General features: G+C 41.9%; 1 protein-coding gene across 9 annotated transcripts in view; it reads right to left on the bottom strand.

The window, feature by feature from the left end:
* Positions 1 to 21340, bottom strand: part of ext2 (exostosin glycosyltransferase 2) — a 180245-nt gene that overhangs the window by 89467 nt on the left and 69438 nt on the right. For all 9 annotated transcript variants that reach the window (XM_078221034.1, XM_078221030.1, XM_078221029.1 and 6 more), the window contains 2 exons: positions 11348 to 11487; positions 7221 to 7314 (listed from right to left, as the gene is read on the bottom strand). In XM_078221034.1, the coding sequence (XP_078077160.1) occupies positions 7221 to 7314; positions 11348 to 11487 (234 nt within the window). The remainder of the gene's footprint in view (positions 1 to 7220; positions 7315 to 11347; positions 11488 to 21340) is intronic.

Here is a 21340-nt window from a genome sequence, read left to right as displayed (position 1 = left end):
CTTCTCAGTCTCTCATTTGGTTTCTCTTCTTCCTTAAGACTCTCCTTGAAATGTAGTTCTTTGACGAAGCTTCAAGTCACTTAAAGCCACTGGGCGGCAAGGTGGTTAGCACTGCTGCCTCACAGCACCAGGGTTCGATTTCCGGCTTGGGTTACCGTCAGTGCAGAATCTGCATGCCTTCCCTGTGTCTGCGTGGGTTTCCTCCGGGAGCTCCGGTTTCCTCCCACAGTCCGAAAAATGTGCTGGTTAGGTGCATTGGCCATGCTAAATTCTCCCTCAGTAACTTCACTGCAGTGTTAATGTAAGCCTACTTGTGACACTAATAACATTAAACTTTAAGAAAGTCACTTTTGCTAATATCATCTTCTTTGGCTAAGTATCAACATCCAACTTGGGACATTTTCCTACATTAAAAGTGCTATATGAACACAAGTTCTGGTTTTCACCGCTCTGCAAGGGAAAAACACAGGAGCATTGTAAGTGAGAAGATCTACTTAAGTGAACTGATATGAAACTGTTGAGTGAGAAAATTATATAGAAGCTTTGAATTGTAACAGGGAATTATATATTGGTATGTTAATCTGCCAGATGCATGTTCATTCTGCACGTTTCTTGGTTTTGTTTTTGTTGAGGGGTGATCTTCCTCAGCATTGTTCACAATCCCCATTTTGGTGTCATCTGTAAATTTCAACACATATAGGGGCGACACAGTGGCACAGTGGTTAGCACTGCTACTTCACAGCGCCAGGGACCCGGGTTCAATTCCTGGCTTGGGTCACTGTCTGTGCGGAGTCTGCACATTCTCCCCGTGTCTGCATGGGTTTCCTCCGGGTGCTCCGGTTTCCTCCCACAGTCCGAAAGATGTGCTGGCTAGGTGCATTGGCCATGCTAAATTCTCCCGCAGTGTACCTGAACAGGTGCTGGAGTGTGGCGGCTCGGGGATTTTCACAGTAACTTCATTGCAGTGTTAATGTAAGACTACTTGTGACTAATAAATAAACTTTACTTTGGGAAAAGCTAGATCAGTAGGAGAGAGAGAAATGAAGAGAAGGATGGGAGAAGGCACATGTGGAACATAAACACCAGCAGACCAGCTCAGTTCAGTTTCATAGTCTCAAGTCAATGGCAGACATCAGTCCTATTCAGTTGCAGTGTTCAAAGTCTTTCTGAGGCTAGGAAACTTGTCCCAAATGTATAATCTATCCATTGCTAAGTCTTTCACAATAGAATGACACTGGAATATGTTAGATATACACCGATAAGTTTTTCAAGCACACTAATAATATTACTCTGAAGATTAGAAACAGATGGGCAACCTCAAAGAAGGTACAAAATATGTAATTCGCAAACACCTATGCATCTGTTGCCCATGGAGGCCAAACTAAGCCAATGTGGTACAAATTATTCTGTAGTAAAGCATATCCAGTAAAACTGTAATTACTGTACTGTACCATTGGAAAGCATACTTACAAATTCTACAGGTTAACAACCAACTAATCTATTGTCCGGACAGTCAAAAACAAGACTTTAATGCAAATTGAGCAGTTATAAAATCAGCCAAAAATTGAAACATTTTGGGTTCATTCGAACATTTTGTTCTAAAATTGTGAGAGAAAAAAACTCTGGCTGAAAGTTAACTGTTAGAGAAGGTTACAGCCATTTGATCTCACATCTGGCCGGTCTCTTTCACCAAGACTTTTTAAACAAATGGTATAATCCATATAATGGTAGAGGGAGTGGCATGGTGGTAGTGGTTAGCACTGTTGCCTCACAGCAGATTCCTGCCTTGGGTCTCTGTCTGCACGAAGTCTGCATTTCTTCCCTAATCAGTGTGAGTTTCCTCCGGGTGCTCTGGTTTCCTCCTACAGTCCAAAGACGTGCTGGTTAGGTGCATTGGTCATGCTAAATTCTCCCTCAGTGTATCCGAACAGGCGCCGGAGTGTGGCTTTTCACAGTAATTTAATTGCAGTGTTAATGTAAGCCTAAAAGCAAATTACTGCGGATGCTGGAATCTGAAACCAAAAGAGAAAATGCTGGAAAACCTCAGCAGGTCTGTCAGCATCTGTAAGGGGAGAAAAGAGCTGATGTTTCGAGTCCAGGTGATCCTTTGTCAAAGCTTTGACAAAGGGTCACCTGGACTCAAAACATCAGCTTTTTTTCCTCCTTACCAATGTGGCCAGACTGCTGAGATTTTCCAGCATTTTCTCTTTTGGTTAATGTAAGCCTACTTGTGACACTAATAAATAAACTGAAACCACATTCTTAAACAGACTTTTGCATGCTCTCAAAGGCCCAAAAATATCCCATCTTTTTTTGCAGGTATTAGAGTATACGTACACACACTTTCTCACTACTATACAAAAGGACAATATAACTTTTTTTAGAGGATGCACATTTTCCAAATCCAAACATCAATATAATGATTTTTGTAGGTGCATTTCTTGCCAAAGGCACAAAAAGGTTGAGATACAGCATAAAACCACATTAGGGAGAATCCGGACAAAGAAGAAAGAAGATAAAATGAGAACCCCTTACAACGAGGGAAGCAAAGTTAAAGGAGAAAGGCTATCCAGGCTCTTCCTGGAAGTCTTCACACAGAACACACACCTCCTTTCCTGGTCAGAGGCAGTATTTGTCATGAGGATGTTAAAAGATGGCAATGCCATTTAAAAATGAATCTCAGAAACAAACCCAATACATTTATTTTCCTCCTGCTTTTCATAAATTGAAGGTTCAACAATAGAAAAAGTACAATCTTCCTTCATTAAATAAATGTGTGTACGATTTCAAACACCGCTCAAAGGAATACTAAGAATGAGATGATCAACCTGACAGTTACAATTGATTATTTTTCTTGTCTTTCCTCTCAACCTGCTTACAAGACCAACACAGAACATCAGTGGACCAGATTTTGCTATCAAAATAACAGTGAGGCTAATAGCAGTCTATAGTATTTATATCGAAATGGTACATCACATCAGGCAAGGAGCACGTGTACAGTTGTAACTAACAAAAGGTTGCTGTTTGAGTTGTGTGATTCCATCATTAACTTTATGAAAAATACTTTATGCTGACTCTTTCACATTGGTGTGACATTGTTTTTTTTGGGAATAGAAAGTAACTCACCTCAGAAAATTAACTATTGTCATTATAAAAGTAACCATCCTGTTAATGACAGTAGTCAACAATTTCAAGTTGACTTACTTCTTTAGCGCTGTACTTATTCATTTTATTTCTTCAGATATTAATTGCTGGAGTTTTTTAAAAAGTCACTATTAAAATTGAAAATGTTTTAATTGGTTTGAGAGGGGAAAAAATGAAACAATTAACATTCTCTCTCTAGCCTGAACTTTGCAACGGGGCTCACAAGCCACTGAAATCTCACATCAGCAAGACCGGAAGATCCCACTGGCATGAAGGGCTGGAAAATTCCCGTCTCTGTTCCTGATTTATTATGGAATTCACCCACTTTAATTTGCACTTTCTTCTCAGTTCCTGCACTGTTAATTTCATAATCCTTCAACGTGATTGGGCAAAAGATACACAGTTAGTTGTCTCGCTCCCTTGGGTCCCAGATACCCCCTTTCCCTTGTTGCATTGCTATCAGTACACACTTTCAAAAATGATTCCATCTAAAAGATGCAGGGGCAAGTCTAACTGAGGGATGATGCTTCCAGCAAAATCCAGCTCAATCTCTCTAAATTGGAAAAGCTGAAAACACACAGCAGATCAATGAGCACCTGAGGAAACAACAAAGTCAACGGTTCAAGTACAGAGTCTTTAGCAGAAGTGAAATACAACATACAGGGATGAGTTTAAAGAGGCAAGGTGAAATGAACAGAAAAACAAAAACCCCAAAGGAAGCATCAATGAAAAAATGTATGGAATTATTGCCACCAAGTAACATACAGAAACATTAAAGAAACAAAAGATGTCTAAATATCCAAGGAAGTGCGACCTTTGAAGCAAATGCGAGAACATAAGAGATTGGTGAGATGGAAACTGGGTGAGGCATGAATTGCAAGTTTGCAACTATCTTCTCTCCAGATGGCCAAGCTTCCTTTGTTTCCGTAGTGCCCTTTCCCTTTAATGTTTTCGATTATTTCTTCAGATTATCTGTTGCATCATTCTACCGATACTTCCTGTGGTCTCGTTAACTTCCCACTTTTCTTTTAACACGCCCGCTCATCTATTATCAGATCTATTTTCAGGATATGCATCCGAATAGTATACTGTCCTTTTTACAGATGCTGACTGACCTGTTGCACATTTCCAGCTTCTTTACTGTTTTTGTTTTAGATTTCTTATTGCTGCAACACTTGCATTTTAATATCTCTTGACCTTATATTGAGTATTTTATGTATTTCATTTAATTTCACACCAAGCAGTGCATGATCTTGCAGTGTGCATTTTTTGGCAATTTTACTTTCAATTGATAGCAGCCCTTAAGAATAACCATTCAGTCGATCACTACTTTCTGCAGAAATGATGTTGATGGTTATTAAGAGTTGTGCTTAAAAATACAAAGAAATCTGTGAACCTTTCAGATCCTTCAAAACTTCTCTTCAGGTGCTGACACTGCCTGAGAGCCAGCACACATCTCAAGCTTTGAATCTGTCATTAAACAACAATTCTGCTGCTCTAAGAGCCGAGATGTGGCTCAAAAATGCTGAACAATATACTCCAGCTGCCCATGGCACCAGAGATACACAAACAACTAGTGAAACGCAGCTGGCAAATGAAACAGTAAGAGGGGCCCATGCTCATTTGGGCTTATTTACTTTAGTGAACAGCAGAAGAGAGAGAAAATAATCTTAAGTAGAGGACCACGCTACACCATGTGCTTTTAAAAAGGAAACATCACATAACCCCTCTGCTTTAAAAAAATTATAAATTTAGACAAGGATTTATATAGCCCCTTTCACCACCACTGGGCCTGACAAAGAGCTTTACAACTTTCGAAGTGTAGTTACTGTTGTAATGTAGACATGTGATAACGACCTGTTTCAGGAGCCTCTTCAGGTTCAACTGAATAAAGTGTCAATGCAAATTTTAAGACCCTGGCTTTGTTACAAGATAAATGTCAGCTTCTTTCAGTGGTAGCATTCCAAACTCTGAATCAGAAGATTGACAAACTATGGGATTGAGCATTTGATCCAATACTTTTCTATGGTATTGAGTGAGAGCTGCACCTTTTGAGGTACCATCATACTGATGAATCATAGAATCCCTACAGTGCAGGAGGCCATTTGGCCCATTGAGGTTACACCATCAATAATCCCACCTAATCAACCTAACCTGCACATCTTTGGACTGTGGGAGGAAACCGGAGCACCCAGAGGAAACCCACGCAGATACAGGAAAAATGTGCAAACTCCACAGTCACCTGAGGCCGGAATTGAACCAAGGTCCCTGGCACTGTGAAACTGCAGTGCTAACCACTGTTCCACCATGCTGTCCATGAAGACATGTTAAAGTGAGGCCCTGCCCGCTCCATACGTATTTGTAAACAATCTTGCATTATCTTAAGAGGGACACGGAGGCAACCGTGGTCCTAATTTTTCCCTCAACATCAAAAAAAATTCATTTGCTCTTTGTGGTCTTTCGCTGCATTTATTTGCTGACTTGTTTGCCGGGATAACAACGAAGTAAAAAGTTAAAGTTTATTTATTAGTCACAAGTAGGCTTACATTCACACTGTAATGAAGTTACTGTGAAAATCCCCTAGTCGCCACACTCCGGTGCCTGTTCAGATACACTGAGGGAGAATTTAGCATAGTCAATCAACCTAACCTGCACATTTTGGATTGTAGGAGGAAACTGGTACATCCGGAGGAAACCCCACGCAGACACGGGGAGAACGTGCAAACTCCGCACAGGCAATGACCCAAGCTGGAATCGAACCTATGTCCCTAGCGCTGTGGAGGCAGCAGTGCTAATCATTGTGCCACCGTGCCGTCCTAGTCCGTCACTGCACTTCAAGGAACAATCTTCTAAGTGATTTAGGATATCCTGAGATTGTGACAAAGTCTTAGAACATAGAACATAGAACAGTACAGCACAGAACAGGCCCTTCGGCCCACGATGTTGTGCCGAGCTTTATCTGAAACCAAGATCAAGCTATCCCACTCCCTATCTTAGATAAATGAGAGTTAATTCTTCTAAATCAAAAAACAAAAAAGGAGTGGGAAGTAAAATGCAAACTGCTGGAGATGCTGGGATCTGAAACAAAAACAGAAAATACTGGAAAATCTCAGTTGGTCTGACAGTATCTGTGACTTGATTTGATTTATTATTGTCACATGTTTCTTGCGCACTATACAGACAAAACATACCATTCATAGAGAAGGAAAGGGGAGAGTGCAGAATGTAGTGTTACAGTCATAGCTAGGGTGTAGAGAAAGATCAACTTAATGCAAGGTAAGCCCATGCAAAAGTCTGACAGCAGCAGGGAAGAAGCTGTTCTTGAGTCGGTTGGTACGTGACCTCAGACTTTTGTATCTTTTTCCCGAAGGAAGAAAGTGGAAGAGAGAATATCCGGGGTGCGTGGGGTCCTTAATTATGCTGGCTGCTTTGCCGAGGCAGCGGGAAGTGTAGACAGAGTCAATGGATGGGAGGCTGGTTTGCGTGTTGGATTGGGCTACATTCACGACCGAGAATAGGGCCAACGTTTCAAGTCAGGATGACCTTTCCTCAGAGCTGTTTTACGTGAAGCACCATTTGACTTGAAAAGAGTGCTTGGGTCCTGGGATGGTGAGTAGGAGGAGGTGAAGGGACAGGTGTTGCACCTTCTACAAGTGGGAAATAGTCCTTCTGTGAAGCTAATGCTGTACAACACTGTTTGTAAGAACTAAAGATAAATCCCATCATAATTAAACAAGCTTATTCTATGCTTTAAAGTACTAGAAATTAGGGTGTAGTGCACAAACAAAACTTACCATGTAAGTAAAATTGGAATATTTCTGTTTCTGTCCTCAAATTTGGGAGAATATTTTATATCACCCACACATTTTATTCACCTATTTGTATTCACACATTTTCCAATTATCATTTAAAATTGTATTTCAGTTTTGTGTGTATCAGCAAGTGCTTGTCGTTTAGCATAAGTTAAAATTGATAGCCAATGACCGGAATAGAGATATTGTAAGCAATAAAAGATTTATGTGCAAATCTAATTTCAACTGACATCATCTTTAGCCAATATATCCACTTTGCCATACCCGTTTCTGCATGTCTTCAATTTGTTGCTGAGGAATAGTCTTTAGAATAATGTACATTTCCCAAAGCTTTTCTTCAGGTATGACCACACAGGCTCTGGAAAATGAACACAGAGAAAGGAATGGTTAGGTTTACACAAATGAATATGGAAGGAATATCCCAACTTTCCCCTTTCGCTTCTGAAACCATAAATATGTGCTGGGTGTATGACTGCGTGGAAACCAGCAGTATTGTAACACCGTGGCAACAAGCAAATCCTCACACATGAAGCATTTGCATCAACTGTTTATATCTGTGCAATATAATTAGGCAAGCATCAAATCATGAATGAGAATGGACTTGCATATGCATCAATATCACTGAGAACTGGGAGTCTTCTCATTCAGCTCCAGCTATTTTTGATTTGTTAAAACTTTAAACTTTAATATCTTTAACTTTGAACTTTAAACCTTTTAGACTTTAAAACTTTGAACCTCATGTCTTCAGAATGTCACCAAGTGCGATACAGCCAGTGAAGTACTCTTGAAAGACTGCTGTTATGTTTGGAAATGCATGGTGGTTCGCATTACTGCCTCACAGCGCCAGGGACCCGGGTTCGATTCCTGGCTTGGGTCACTGTAGAATCATAGAAATCATAGAAACCCTACAGTGCAGAAGGAGGCCATTCGGCCCATCAAGTCTGCACCGACCACAATCCCACCCAGGCCCTACCCCCACTTATTTACCCGCTAATCCGTCTAACCTACACATCTCAGGACTCTAAGGGGCAATTTTTAACCTGGCCAATCAACCTAACCCGCATATCTTTGGACTGTGGGAGGAAACCGGAGCACCCGGAGGAAACCCACGCAGACACGAGGAGAATGTGCAAACTCCACACAGACAGTGACCCAAGCCGGGGATCGAACCCGGGACCCTGGAGCTGTGAAGCAGCAGTGCTAACCACTGTGCTACATTGCCCCCATGTCTGCATGGGTTTCCTCCGGGTTCTCCGGTTTCTTCCCACAGTCCGAAAGGCATGCTGGTTAGGCGCATTGGCCATGCTAAATTCTCCCTCAGTGTACCCGAACAGGTGCCAGTGTACCCGAGTGTGGCGACTAGGGGATTTTCACAGTAACTTTATTGCAGTGTTAATGTAAGCCTACTTATGACACTTATAAATAAACTTTAAAAACTAAACAAAGTTTAGTTTTTAAAGTTTATTTATAAGTGTACCCGAGTGTGGCGACTAGGGGATTTTCACAGTAACTTTATTGCAGTGTTAATGTAAGCCTACTTATGACACTTATAAATAAACTTTAAAAACTAAACAAAGTCCTAATAGGTAATGTAGTCATAGCCAGACAAACAACAGGAAACTGAGCAGCTGTGTGTGTGTACAGTACATAGTTTTCTGTAATTAAACTCTATGAATATACCTATACACACTCAGGGGTCCCTGAGCCTTGGTCTTGCCAACCTGCATTTGAAAAATCAGCAGTAACTGCAGTTAATTCCTGAGGAGTGAGTTTACACGCTGCAATAGGCTAATGCAATTTCAATTGGCTATTTTGTTTGTAGACTCATAAGCAAGGTAAAGAGATTCTATGCACTTGGTCAACCAGGGGAAGAAAAAAGATCCCTCTGTATGAAAGTACGCAATGACCATTAGCAGATTATAATATTCAAATATACAAAACATCTCAGCTGCTCAAGACCCTGATATCCTGCTATAGTAATGAGAATCCTAGGCTGATTCCAACCTCCCCCTCCTCAATTTGGAGAACAAAGAACAAAGAACAGTACAGCACAGGAAACAGGCCCTTCGGCCCTCCAAGCCTGTGCCGCTCCTTGGTCCAACTAGACCAATCGTTTGTATCCCTCCATTCCCAGGCTGCTCATGTGACTATCCAGGTAAGTCTTAAACAATGTCAGCGTGCCTGCCTCCACCACCCTACTTGGCAGCGCATTCCAGGCCCCCACCACCCTCTGTGTAAAAAACGTCCCTCTGATGTCTGAGTTATACTTCGCCCCTCTCAGCTTGAGCCCGTGACCCCTCGTGATCGTCACCTCCGACCTGGGAAAAAGCTTCCCACTGTTCACCCTATCTATACCCCTCATAATCTTGTATACCTCTATTAGATCTCCCCTCATTCTCCGTCTTTCCAAGGAGAACAACCCCAGTCTACCCAATCTCTCCTCATAGCTAAGACCCTCCATACCAGGCAACATCCTGGTAAACCTTCTCTGCACTCTCTCCAATGCCTCCACGTCCTTCTGGTAGTGCGGCGACCAGAACTGGACGCAGTACTCCAAATGTGGCCTAACCAGCGTTCTATACAGCTGCATCATCAGACTCCAGCTTTTATACTCTATACCCCGTCCTATAAAGTGCGGCGACCAGAACTGGACGCAGTACTCCAAATGTGGCCTAACCAGCGTTCTATACAGCTGCATCATCAGACTCCAGCTTTTATACTCTATACCCCGTCCTATAAAGGCAAGCATACCATATGCCTTCTTCGCCACCTTCTCCACCTGTGTTGCCACCTTCAAGGATTTGTGGACTTGCACACCCAGGTCCCTCTGTGTTTCTATACTCCTGATGACTCTGCCATTTATTGTATAACTCCTCCCTACATTATTTCTTCCAAAATGCATCACTTCGCATTTATCCGGATTAAATTCCATCTGCCACCTCTCCGCCCAATTTTCCAGCCTATCTATATCCTGCTGTATTGCCCGACAATGCTCTTCGCTATCCGCAATTTGAAGAACATGAAGCGGATTCTGCTGTTCCCACCTACACCGGGGCTGAGATCAGCAATATCAAACACAGGATCACGGACTGAACCTGGAATCTTGCTGCGTGCCTGATTCAATACCACAAAAATTCTCTGGATTATCAATCGTGTTTTGTGGACAACTGCAAAAAGACACAAGACCAAGCATACAGCTTTCATTGCACCAGCTCTGATTTCAGCAGAAAGTGGCTTTGAATTTTAAAAAAGTTAACACGATTTGATAAAACAAATTCCTTTTTAGAATCTGATTTGAATCTGCGTAAAGAGACTTTGAAAAGATTTCTGAAAGAACTTAGCAAGTGGACATTTTTCCGATTCACTTTGAATAGTGAACGAAACCAACCCAAACCATTGGAAGGTCTGAGAAACAACAGATAAACTTTAACAGTTCAATCACAAAATCAGAAGTCATTTTCTGGTTCATGTACAAATCAAAAAACCCAAACAAATTTAAAAAAAAATCAAAATCACAAAATCTTACAGGAGGCTGTCATTTGGCCCATCATTTTGAAACAGCTGCCCAATTTAGCTTAATGATGAAACCTTGTTCATTTTAAAAGAAATGAATGTACGTTCACACAAAGATTTAACCACTCCAATGGCAAAAAAGACACCCAAATATCAGTATGCTCGCCTATAGTTAGTGGGAGGAGGGGAGAGCACGCAAGAGAGGAAATTAAAATCAAGTACCACACAGTTAATGGATATCATAATTCATTGTAGAAACAGATTAAAGAAGCTAGTTAAATTTAAAATCAAACTCAATTTTCTGAAAGGCTTAAATTCAGTTGGAGTGACACTTCACCCATCATGTGTTCCCTGCCAATTAGAATCTTGCCCAACATTCAAATATTCGAAAACATAAAAGCTAAGCACCTTTTAATCAATTGTTGCATAGTTATATGTGGTTAGCACTGCTCCCTCAAAGCGCCAGGGACCCAGGTTCAATTCTGGACTCAGCTTGACAGCCTGTGTGGAGTTTGCACATTCTCCCTGTGTCTGTGTGGGTTTCCTCTGGGTGCTCCGGTTTCCCCCCACAGTCCAAAGATGTGTGGGTTAGGTGGATTAGCTAAATGCTAAATTTCCCCGTGTCAGGGGGATTAAGAGGGTAAATATGTGGGGTTATGGGGATGGAACTGGGAGGGATTATTGTTGGTGCAGCCTCGATGGGCCAAATGGCCTCCTTCTGCACTGTAGATTCTATGATTCAATACTTTATAAATTACAGATCTCAGGGCAAGTTGGGACAAATTCTGTAAGCAAAACGGTTCAGACAACAAAAAATGGTTTTGTACAAGCAGCTTTATGCAGTCGGCCTGCTGGAGAAATTCCAAGACATTGCATACCTTTTCCAGTCTAGTACTTCCGAAAACGGGAGGATGTAAGAATCCCCAACAATCACAGGAATGCAGCCTGCTTGAAGGACATCACTTAGGATAGCTTGGCCAAGGCGTGCTCCACGCAACACAATGCAAAACGTGGCGTCCTGTCATCAAAGAGAGGCAACACATTATTTGTACAGTCTCATCAGGGCTTTAGAAGCTATAGGTGTTGCATAAAGTTTATCATTTTGATTTGGTTTGATTTATTGTCACATGTATTAACATACAGTGAAAAGTATTGTTTCTTGCACGCTATACAAAGCATACCGTTCATAGAATCATAGAAATCATAGAAACCCTACAGTGCAGAAGGAGGCCATTCGGCCCATCGAGTCTGCACCGACCACAATCCCACCCAGGCCCTACCCCCACATATTTACCCACTAATCCCTCTAACCTACTCATCTCAGGACACTAAGGGGCAATTTTTTAACCTGGCCAATCAACCTAACCCGCACATCTTTGTTCATAGAGAAGGAAACGAGAGAGTGCAGAATGTAGTGTTACAGTCATAGCTAGGCTGCAGAAAAAAAGTTTAAAAGAGTTAGAATAAAGTTTTAGAAGCATAGAACAAGAGTAAAAGATAGAATTAGAAGGTATACTGGGCATAGCTTGAGAAAAAAATAAATCATCATTGTTCAATACATAAATTAAAGAAATGTGAAAAACCTGGAAAATTCAGCATAAAAGTCAAATTTAAAGGAAGTGGGAAGACTGTCCTACTCTTCAGCTCACCTTCTGCAAGAGATGCTTTACCCACCATGACAGGACTTTACAGAACTTCCAATCTTTTGTCACTCATTAATCTCCCTGCCTTTGAAGGACTTCTTAACCCGATCTTTTTGGGAAAGACTTTGGTCACATCTCTTGTGATGGGAGACACTCTCCTATCACAGCTCACCTTGTTCCCTCAATAGTCCTGCAACACATTTTTTTCTTATATTAAATGTTGCTGTATAAATAAAATTGGATGTTGCCAAATTTTGTTTATAACACTCCATGGAAATGTTTTGTGGTGTTTTATTACATTAACCTACCCACATTCTTGGAAGAAGATTGAGGGCTATTGGGGGGAGGTGGATAGCAGTGAATAAAATATACAGCAACCTGGAGTGATCACAAGTGAATAACTCATAGAAAGAATCAGATAGTATCACGGACCACTGCAGTAAAGTTTAAATAGCCACCTAAACATAGAGATTGAAGAACAGCCTGAAACTAAAATAATAAAGCAGCTCCAATGTGGTAGTAGCTTCATTATTGCAACATTAAGCTTAGATAGTATACAGGTAGTAGAATTCTTTGAAACTGTAATAATTTACCATGAAGCACCAGTTGACTATACTGACAAATGAAGGAGGAAAGCTGCCAGATGGAAGTTTATAGACTCTGGTCAGAGTTGATAACTCTGTATACCCAGACAACAACAACTAGTATTTATTTAAAATGTCTTGCGTTTCTATGCAGCCTTTCACAACTTAGAATGTCGCAACATGCTCCACGACCAGTGAAGGGCAGCCACTTTTTAAAATTCATTCGTGGGACATGGGCATTGCTGACTGGCCAGCATTTATTGCCCATCCCTAGTCACCCTTGAACTGAGTGGTCTGCTAGACCATTTCAGAGGGCAGTTGAGTGTCAACCACACTGCTGTGACTCTGGAGTCACATGTAGGCCAGACCAGGTAAGGACGGCAGACTTCCTTCCCTAAAGGACATTACTGCACCAGGTGGGTTTTTCCGAAAATCGACAACGGTTTCATGGTCATCGGTAGATTCTTAATTCCAGATGTTTTTTTATTGAATTCAAATTCCACCATCTGCCGTGGCGGGATTCAAACCCAGGTTCCCAGAACATTACCCTGAGTTTCTGGATTAATAGTCTAGTGATAATACCACTGGGCCATCACCTCCCCTCAACACTCTAACATAGCAAACGCAGCAGCCAATTTGCACACACAAAGCCTCCACAAAGATAATTTGTTCTTAGTCATGTTAACTGGGGGAACAAATATTGTAAGAAGTCTCACAACAGCAGGTTAAAGTCCATCAACCTGTTGGACTTTAACCTGGTGTTGCGAGACTTCTTACTGTGTTTACCCCAGTCCAACGCCGGCATCTCCACATCAGGAATAAATATTGACCAGGGAAACTCCCATTCTCTTACATAGAGTCTTCAGTGTAATAAAACAATCCAAAGTGTTTCACAAAACAAAACAAGATCTGACACTGAATCATAACAGAAAATGAGGGCAGGTGACCAAAAGCCTGGCCAAAGGGGTAGGTTTTAAGCAGCATCTTAAGTGAGGATAGCAAGTGAGGAGGAGAGACTTAGGGAGAGAATGCTAAATATTTCATCTGGCTACTGCAGTTATCATTTAAAACATTCCAGTGGAAACATTAGATCAAAAACTATTTACAGTTGGATGCAGTTTCTATTTAGAAAATTTAGAAGATCAGTTAGACAGCATACACAACGTGTGAGCTAGAATTTCAAAAGATAGCAATAAGCAATTAAACATTTAGATCACTACCAATGTTGAACATTTCGACAATTACTAACAGCATGTATAAATATCTCTTTCATACAAAATATTGCTTTTCGAAGCCAGGCAAGTGTATTTCACAAATCTATTAAGCTCCTATTTCAAATATAGTTCAACGAATTTGTGCTGACTTAGAGTTTCTTTACATTTATAAATATATTAGTTAATTGGCTGGCTGGCCAAATAAACGTTAGTCTGACCTGTAATCCACCTAAAGGCTAAATTCTTGAACTGGTACTGTGCCATCAAGGCTGCTAGCTGGGTGAAGTAAAGAAACCATTTGCTACAATTGTGTGCACCAATAAAAGTTTTCCACAACGACACTCCTGAGAAGAACAAACAGAAACTTGTGAAAGTCTGTGCGGATAAACTTATTTTGCTCTGTAATCTAAAGAGTTTACCCTCCAATATAAATTTGGGTTCCACAGTAGGCTTCATTCAATAGTTTTGCAAAATAGACTTAGAGGATTAAACAAACAGAATGCCAGAGTCAACGTGCCCCAACATGATTAATATAAAGTTCTAACATTTCAACATCACTACGTTTATTGCCATCTGGCTAGGAATCGTTTGAAAAAGACTGTGATTGGGTAACCAATAAGCTCTAATACTAAAATAAATTGCCTTTTACAAATAGCAAGGACTCCCAAAGTACATTTTATCTTACTTTCCAAATTAAGCTAAAGCACAGAATATCATAGAGGGATATGGTCCCCAGAAGAGTAGGGGGGCAGCATGGTCGGTGCAGGCTTGGAGGGCCGAAGGGCCTGTCCCTGTGCTGTAATTTTCTTTGTTCTTTCTTTGTTTATCAGTCTACAAAAACAAGTCCCTGTTAAAACATACACTAGCAAGTGTATATGCAAGTATTGTTTTCTTAAAATTATGAGTTATAAGTCGTCATTGACTAAAATTTTTGACTGTTCACTGAATCATCTGGATCTCAGTCCAATTCCTTCTGTTAGAATGCATATCAAGACAAGTAGCTTGTGGTAAATAACGAGGAGGAAAGCCTTAGATTAAGATATGGATGGGCTGGTCAGATGGGCAGAACAGTGGCAAATGGAATTTAACTCTGAAAAGTGTGAGGTCATGCATTTTGGGGGACAAACAAGGCAAGGGAATACACACAACGAATGATAGGATGCTAGGAAATGCATGGGTGCATGTCCATAAATCCTTGAAGGCTGCAGGACAGGTATGTAAGGTGGTTAAGAAGCCATACGAGATACTTGCATTTATTAGTCAAGGTATAGAATATAAGAGCAGAGAGGTAATGATGGGGCAGTATAAATCGCTTGTTAGGCCGCAGCTGGAGTAGTGTGCAGTTCTGGTCGCCACACAATAGGAAGGGTGTGATTGCACTAGAGAGGACGCAGAGGAGATTCACCAGGATGTTGCCCGGGTATTTCAGCTATGAAAAGAGGCTGGTTAGGCTGGGGTTGTTTTTCTTAGAGCAAAGAAAGCTGAGGAGGGACTTGATTGAGGTGTACAAAATTAAGAGGGACATAGAGAGGGTAGATACGAAGGAACTTTTTCCCCTTAGTAAAAGGATCAATAACCAGGGCGCATAGATTTAAGATAAGGGGCAGGGGATTTAGAGGGGATTTGAGGGAAATCTTTTCCATCCAGAGAGTGATGGGAATCTGGAACTCACTGCCTGAATTGGTGGTCGACGCGGGGACCCCCACAACACTTAAGAAGCATTTAAATGAGTACGTGAAACACCATAGTATACAGGCTACAGACCAGGTGTTTGGGATTAGAATAGATAGGTGCCTGACCGTCAATGCAGATGATCGGTTGAAGGGACTTTTTGCGCTGTAAAACTCTATGACTAATTTCCAAATGTGAGAAACTGCAGAAACTAGAGTCAAGACACACAAAGCACAGCAGTTCCACTGGGGCAAGTGAGGACTGGAAACTCCAGAAACTAAATAGAGTTACAGCAGATATACAGCATAGAAACAAGCCATTTGGCCCAATAAGTCCATGGTGATGGTTATGCTCCACTCGGACTTCCTCCCATCTATTCCCTTCTCCCTCATATACTTATCTCACTTCCCAATAAATGCATCTCGAACATTTGCTTCAACCACTCCCCATGGCAGCACATTCTGCCGTTTTCCCACTCTGTGGTTAAATACAGAAGCATCACTTAGGCAATTATTCACTTGAAAGTGTGGGTGGCCATCTCTTTGCTAAATATATATAAATGTGGGAGAGTTTCACCAAAGTTCCACATGAAAGGTGCTGTCTGAGAAAAGGCTGAGTAAAATCATGGTAAAAGCGGTCAAAATATTACCGGAATGAAATACACACAAGCAACTGATAAAAATTAAATCCAGATTTGAAAAATGTAACACTATTTCAGTGGTTCAATTCCTTTGCATGCCCACCTACTGGGGGCATGGGGCAATGCCAAGGGGGTGGGGCCTAATGTGGGTGGGCTGCCACTCTGCATAGGGATCGGTGGGGGAAGCAGGGAGGTCAGCATTGGGGCAGGCAGCCTGCGGGGGAAGGAGAAAAGAAATTGGTGGGGCTGCCATCAGTGTGGGGAAGCCATTGGTGGGGCCACTGTGCATGCGCCGATCTCGGCACTGACAGATCAGCACATGCGCAGTGGCCCACTCAGCGCGCTGATTTCAGCCTCTCCAGCGGGGATAGGTCCCGCCCCTAGTTTTTAATGATATTCACGCTGGTGGCTTCTGCAGTGCACAGGGTGTGGGAGATTCTTCTCTGAACTCCCACTGAAAAAAACAGCGTGAATTACTCCAGTTTTCACGTGAATTCGACACTTAGAAATATTTTGGGAGAATCCTGGCCACCCTCTTCAATCATTTGTAATATATATAGAACATAGAACATAGAACATTACAGCGCAGAACAGGCCCTTCGGCCCACGATGTTGCACCGACCAGTTAAAAAAAAAAACTGTGACCCTCCAACCTAAACCAATTTCTTTTCGTCCATGAACCTATCTACGGATCTCTTAAACGCCCCCAAACTAGGCGCATTTACTACTGATGCTGGCAGGGCATTCCAATCCCTCACCACCCTCTGGGTAAAGAACCTACCCCTGACATCGGTTCTATAACTACCCCCCCTCAATTTAAAGCCATGCCCCCTCGTGCTGGATTTCTCCATCAGAGGAAAAAGGCTATCACTATCCACCCTATCTAAACCTCTAATCATCTTATATGTTTCAATAAGATCCCCTCTTAGCCGCCGCCTTTCCAGCGAAAACAATCCCAAATCCCTCAGCCTCTCCTCATAGGATCTCCCCTCCATACCAGGCAACATCCTGGTAAACCTCCTCTGCACCCTCTCCAAAGCCTCCACATCCTTCCTGTAATGTGGGGACCAGAACTGCACACAGTACTCCAAGTGCGGCCGCACCAGAGTTGTGTACAGTTGCAACATAACGCTACGACTCCTAAATTCAATCCCCCTACCAATAAACGCCAAGACACCATATGCCTTCTTAACAACCTTATCTACTTGATTCCCAACTTTCAGGGATCTATGCACACATACACCTAGATCCCTCTGCTCCTCCACACTATTCAAAGTCCTCCCGTTAGCCCTATACTCAACACATCTGTTATTCCTACCAAAGTGAATTACCTCACACTTCTCCGCATTAAACTCCATCCGCCACCTCTCGGCCCAACTTTGCAACCTGTCTAAGTCTTCCTGCAAACTACGACACCCTTCCTCACTGTCTACCACACCACCGACTTTGGTGTCATCAGCAAATTTGCTAATCCACCCAACTATACCCTCATCCAGATCATTAATAAATATTACAAACAGCAGTGGCCCCAAAACAGATCCCTGAGGTACACCACTTGTAACCGCACTCCATGATGATTTGGAGGAAAATGTAACTGGATTGATTAGTAAGTTTGCGGGCAAAGCAAAGATTGGTGGATTTGTGGATAGTGATGAGGACCATCAGAGGATACAGCAGGATATAGATCGGTTGGAGACTTGGGCAGAGAGCTGGCAGATGGAGTTTAATCCGGACAAATGTGAGATAATGCATTTTGGAAGGTCTAATACAGTTAGGAAATATACAGTAAATGACAGAACCCTTAAGAGTATTGATAGGCAGAGGGATCTGGGTGTACAGGTACACAGGTCACTGAAAGTGGCAACACAGGTGGAGAAGGTAGTCAAGAAGGCATACGGCATGCTTACCTTCATTGGCCGGGGCATTGAGTTTAAAAATTGGCAAGTCATGTTTCAATTTTATAGAACCTTAGTTAGGCTGCACTTGGAATATAGTGTTCAATTCTGGTTGCCACACTACCAGAAGGATGTGGAGGCTTTGGAGAGGGTACAGAAAAGATTTACCAGGATGTTGCCTGGTATGGAGGGCAATAGCTATGAGGAGAGGTTGAAGAAACTTGGTTTGTTCTCCCTGGAACGACAGAGGTTGAGGGGCGACCTGATAGAAGTCTACAAGATTATGAAGACCTGGGACAGAATGGACAGTCAAAAGCTTTTTCCCAGGGTGGAAGAGTCAACTACTAGGGCGCATAGGTTTAAGGTGCAAGGTTTAAAGGAGATGTACGAGGCAAGTTTTTTTACACAGAGGGTGGTGGGTGCTTGGAACTCGCTGCCGGGGGAGGTAGTGGAAGCAGATATGATAGTGACTTTTAAGGGGCATCTTGACAGATACATGAATAGGATGGGAATAGAGGGATATGGTCCCTGGAAAGGGAGGGGGTTTCAGTTCACTTGGGCAGCATGGTCGGTGCAGGCTTGGAGGGCCGAAGGGTCTGTTCCTGTGCTGTAATTTTCTTTGTTCTTTGTACTACTGAGTTAGCACTGTATTTCCCCGTATCAGCAAGTTTTCTTTAGTATTTTATGAACTGATGGGGTACAAAATATAGATGAAAATAAATGGTAAATGTTCCAACATGTGTATGTTCATTATAGGAAATACCTAATTTTCCACTATTTTAAGTGTAATTTCTATTTTAATAACAGCAAGCCATTGCCTCAAAGATTTTTGACGTCCAAATGAAGTCTGTATTTTATTGCAGAGTAATGTGGAGTGGGGAAGGAGAGCTCCAGAAAAAGATGTGAAGACCAACTTTAGAGTCTCAGTGTTATTCTGTCCTTTTGCCAGATGAGACTGGGATATTTCATGGTTAAATTGTATAGATCGTTCACCTTACTAACATTGAAAACATCAAGATCTTAATGGCACATGAAACCACTAGTTCAAATGAAGGGCACCAAATACAGATACTACTTTGGAATGAAAGGTCATATGGCAGCAAGGCTTCCTAAGTACCCATCATAAATCTGGAAACTAAAGGGTGTATTTTTCCTACTAACTGCTGCCCCCAACCCCCACATCCCCATAAGGAGGATTGAAATAATGATAAAGTTTCTGCATGTATTTTGTCTTAAGTAGGTTTTGAATACCACATGTAGGAGAGTACCTTTGGGATTGCACATATGCTGAGGTACTCTTTATCTCGACACAGGACAGAAAATCTTTTCCATCTGTGTTATAAGCCTTCTGAAACAATAGATTTTTTAAAGGGCCATAATAGTAAGCTGCGTTGTGGCAGTGGCAACCTGGTCAGCCCCTTTCAGATGCCATACCAGCAGATGAAATTTGGATAAAACAGGCAACAAACCTCCTTCTCCTCCCCCATTCATTTGTCATTAAAATGAGAGAACAATTAGTCTTGATACAAAATCATTCAAATATCTAATAAAAAACATCAAAGAAAACCCCTATCTGTTTAATATTCCATTTCATTAAATAATTAGGTGTAGAACTATATTTCTCCCCTTTTATTTCAAATTCTATCATGCAAATTTATCCTTTTTTGCTCCCCAAAAATCTTAAGTTGTTCCAGAGGCTCAAGAAAACATCTTATGAACTTTGCTGCCTTGACACAGTTGCTCTTGCCCAGTTTTCTGTTGTTAAAATGATTTCTGATGATTACTTTCTCTCCTTACTTCATCACTTTTCTGTTGTTCGACTCTCTTTCCCTACACGTTAGCTCATGTATCATTCACATAATTCTAAAATTATATGCCTATGAAAGGACAAAAGCATTTCCTATACTGATAATTCCAGATAATTTACAATCTGAAGCGAAATACGTTGGGGGTTGGGTGGAGGGGGCGTTAACCATTGACCAGAAACTGAATTGGATTCGTCATATCGATACCGTGGCTGCAAGAGCAGGTCTGACCTGGATATTTTGTGGACAGTGACTCACCTCCTGACTTCCCAGAGCTTGTCCACATTCTAGAAAGGCATAAGTCACAAGTGTGATGGAATACCCTCCACTTGCCTGGATGAGGGCAGTTAGCAGGTCTTGTGGTGTAATGGGTAACATTCCTGCCTCTGAGTCAGAAGCTACGGTTTGAGTTCCATGCCGAGACTTGATGGCCAAGGAAGGTGCATTCATTACACAGCCAAACAGATTGAGCGTGTCAATCTGCAAATCTTTCCAAACACATCAATCGCTGGCAGTAAGAGAAGGAGTGACTCCTGGTCAGCCATGCTTGATGTGGAGTGAGATCCCTCAAACTATTAGCCCCTAGCGACAGATTAGTGACCTGTTCTGGGAATTAGTAGCTATGGATAACAGACAAAACTCTGCCTTAGTGCAACACTATGTGCGGGGAGAGATTTGGAATGGAAAAGAGGAGGTAAGGTCAATTAGTGACCTAAAAGGGGAGCTAACTAAGCATGGAGGCAGTTTGGGATCCAGGTACTAAGTGTGTTCATAATAACAGCAGGAGTAGGTAATTCAGCCCCTCGAGTCTGCTTCGCCATTCAATACAATCACAGCTGATCTCATCTCGGCTTCATCTCCACCTTCCTCTCCACTTCCCATTTCCCTCCATCCTGTTACCAATTAAAAACCTATCTATCTCCTTCTTAAATTTGTTTCGTGCTCTGGCATCCACTGCGCTCTGGGTAGAGAATTACACAGACTCACGACTCTTTGAATGAATTAATTCCTCCTCATTTCTGTTTTAAATCTGCCACCCCTTAGCCTAAAACAACGGCCTCTCATTCTAGAATGTCTAGCATGGGGAAGCGTCTACTCTATTTCTACCCTGTCAATCCCCTTTATCATCTGATATAGCTCAATTAGGTTTCCCCTCATTCTTCTAAACTCCAGTGAGTATAGGCCTAAACTGTTCAATCTCTCTTCACAAGTCCTTCATCCCTGGAATCAATCAAAGTGAACCATCATTTTTTAATTCATTCTTGGGACATGGACGTCGTTGGCTGGCCAGCATTTATTGCCCATCGCTAGTTGCCCTTGAGAAGGTGGTGGTGAATCGCTGCAGTCCATGTGCCGTGGGTTGACCCACAATGCCGTGAGGATTCCAGGATTTTGACCCAACGACTGCGAAGGAGCAGC

This window comes from Mustelus asterias, chromosome 9 (assembly GCF_964213995.1).
Source record: "Mustelus asterias chromosome 9, sMusAst1.hap1.1, whole genome shotgun sequence".
Classification (NCBI taxonomy): domain Eukaryota; kingdom Metazoa; phylum Chordata; class Chondrichthyes; order Carcharhiniformes; family Triakidae; genus Mustelus; species Mustelus asterias.
Note: the sequence above shows the minus strand (reverse complement) of the source record. Positions and strands in the feature narration are given on the sequence as shown.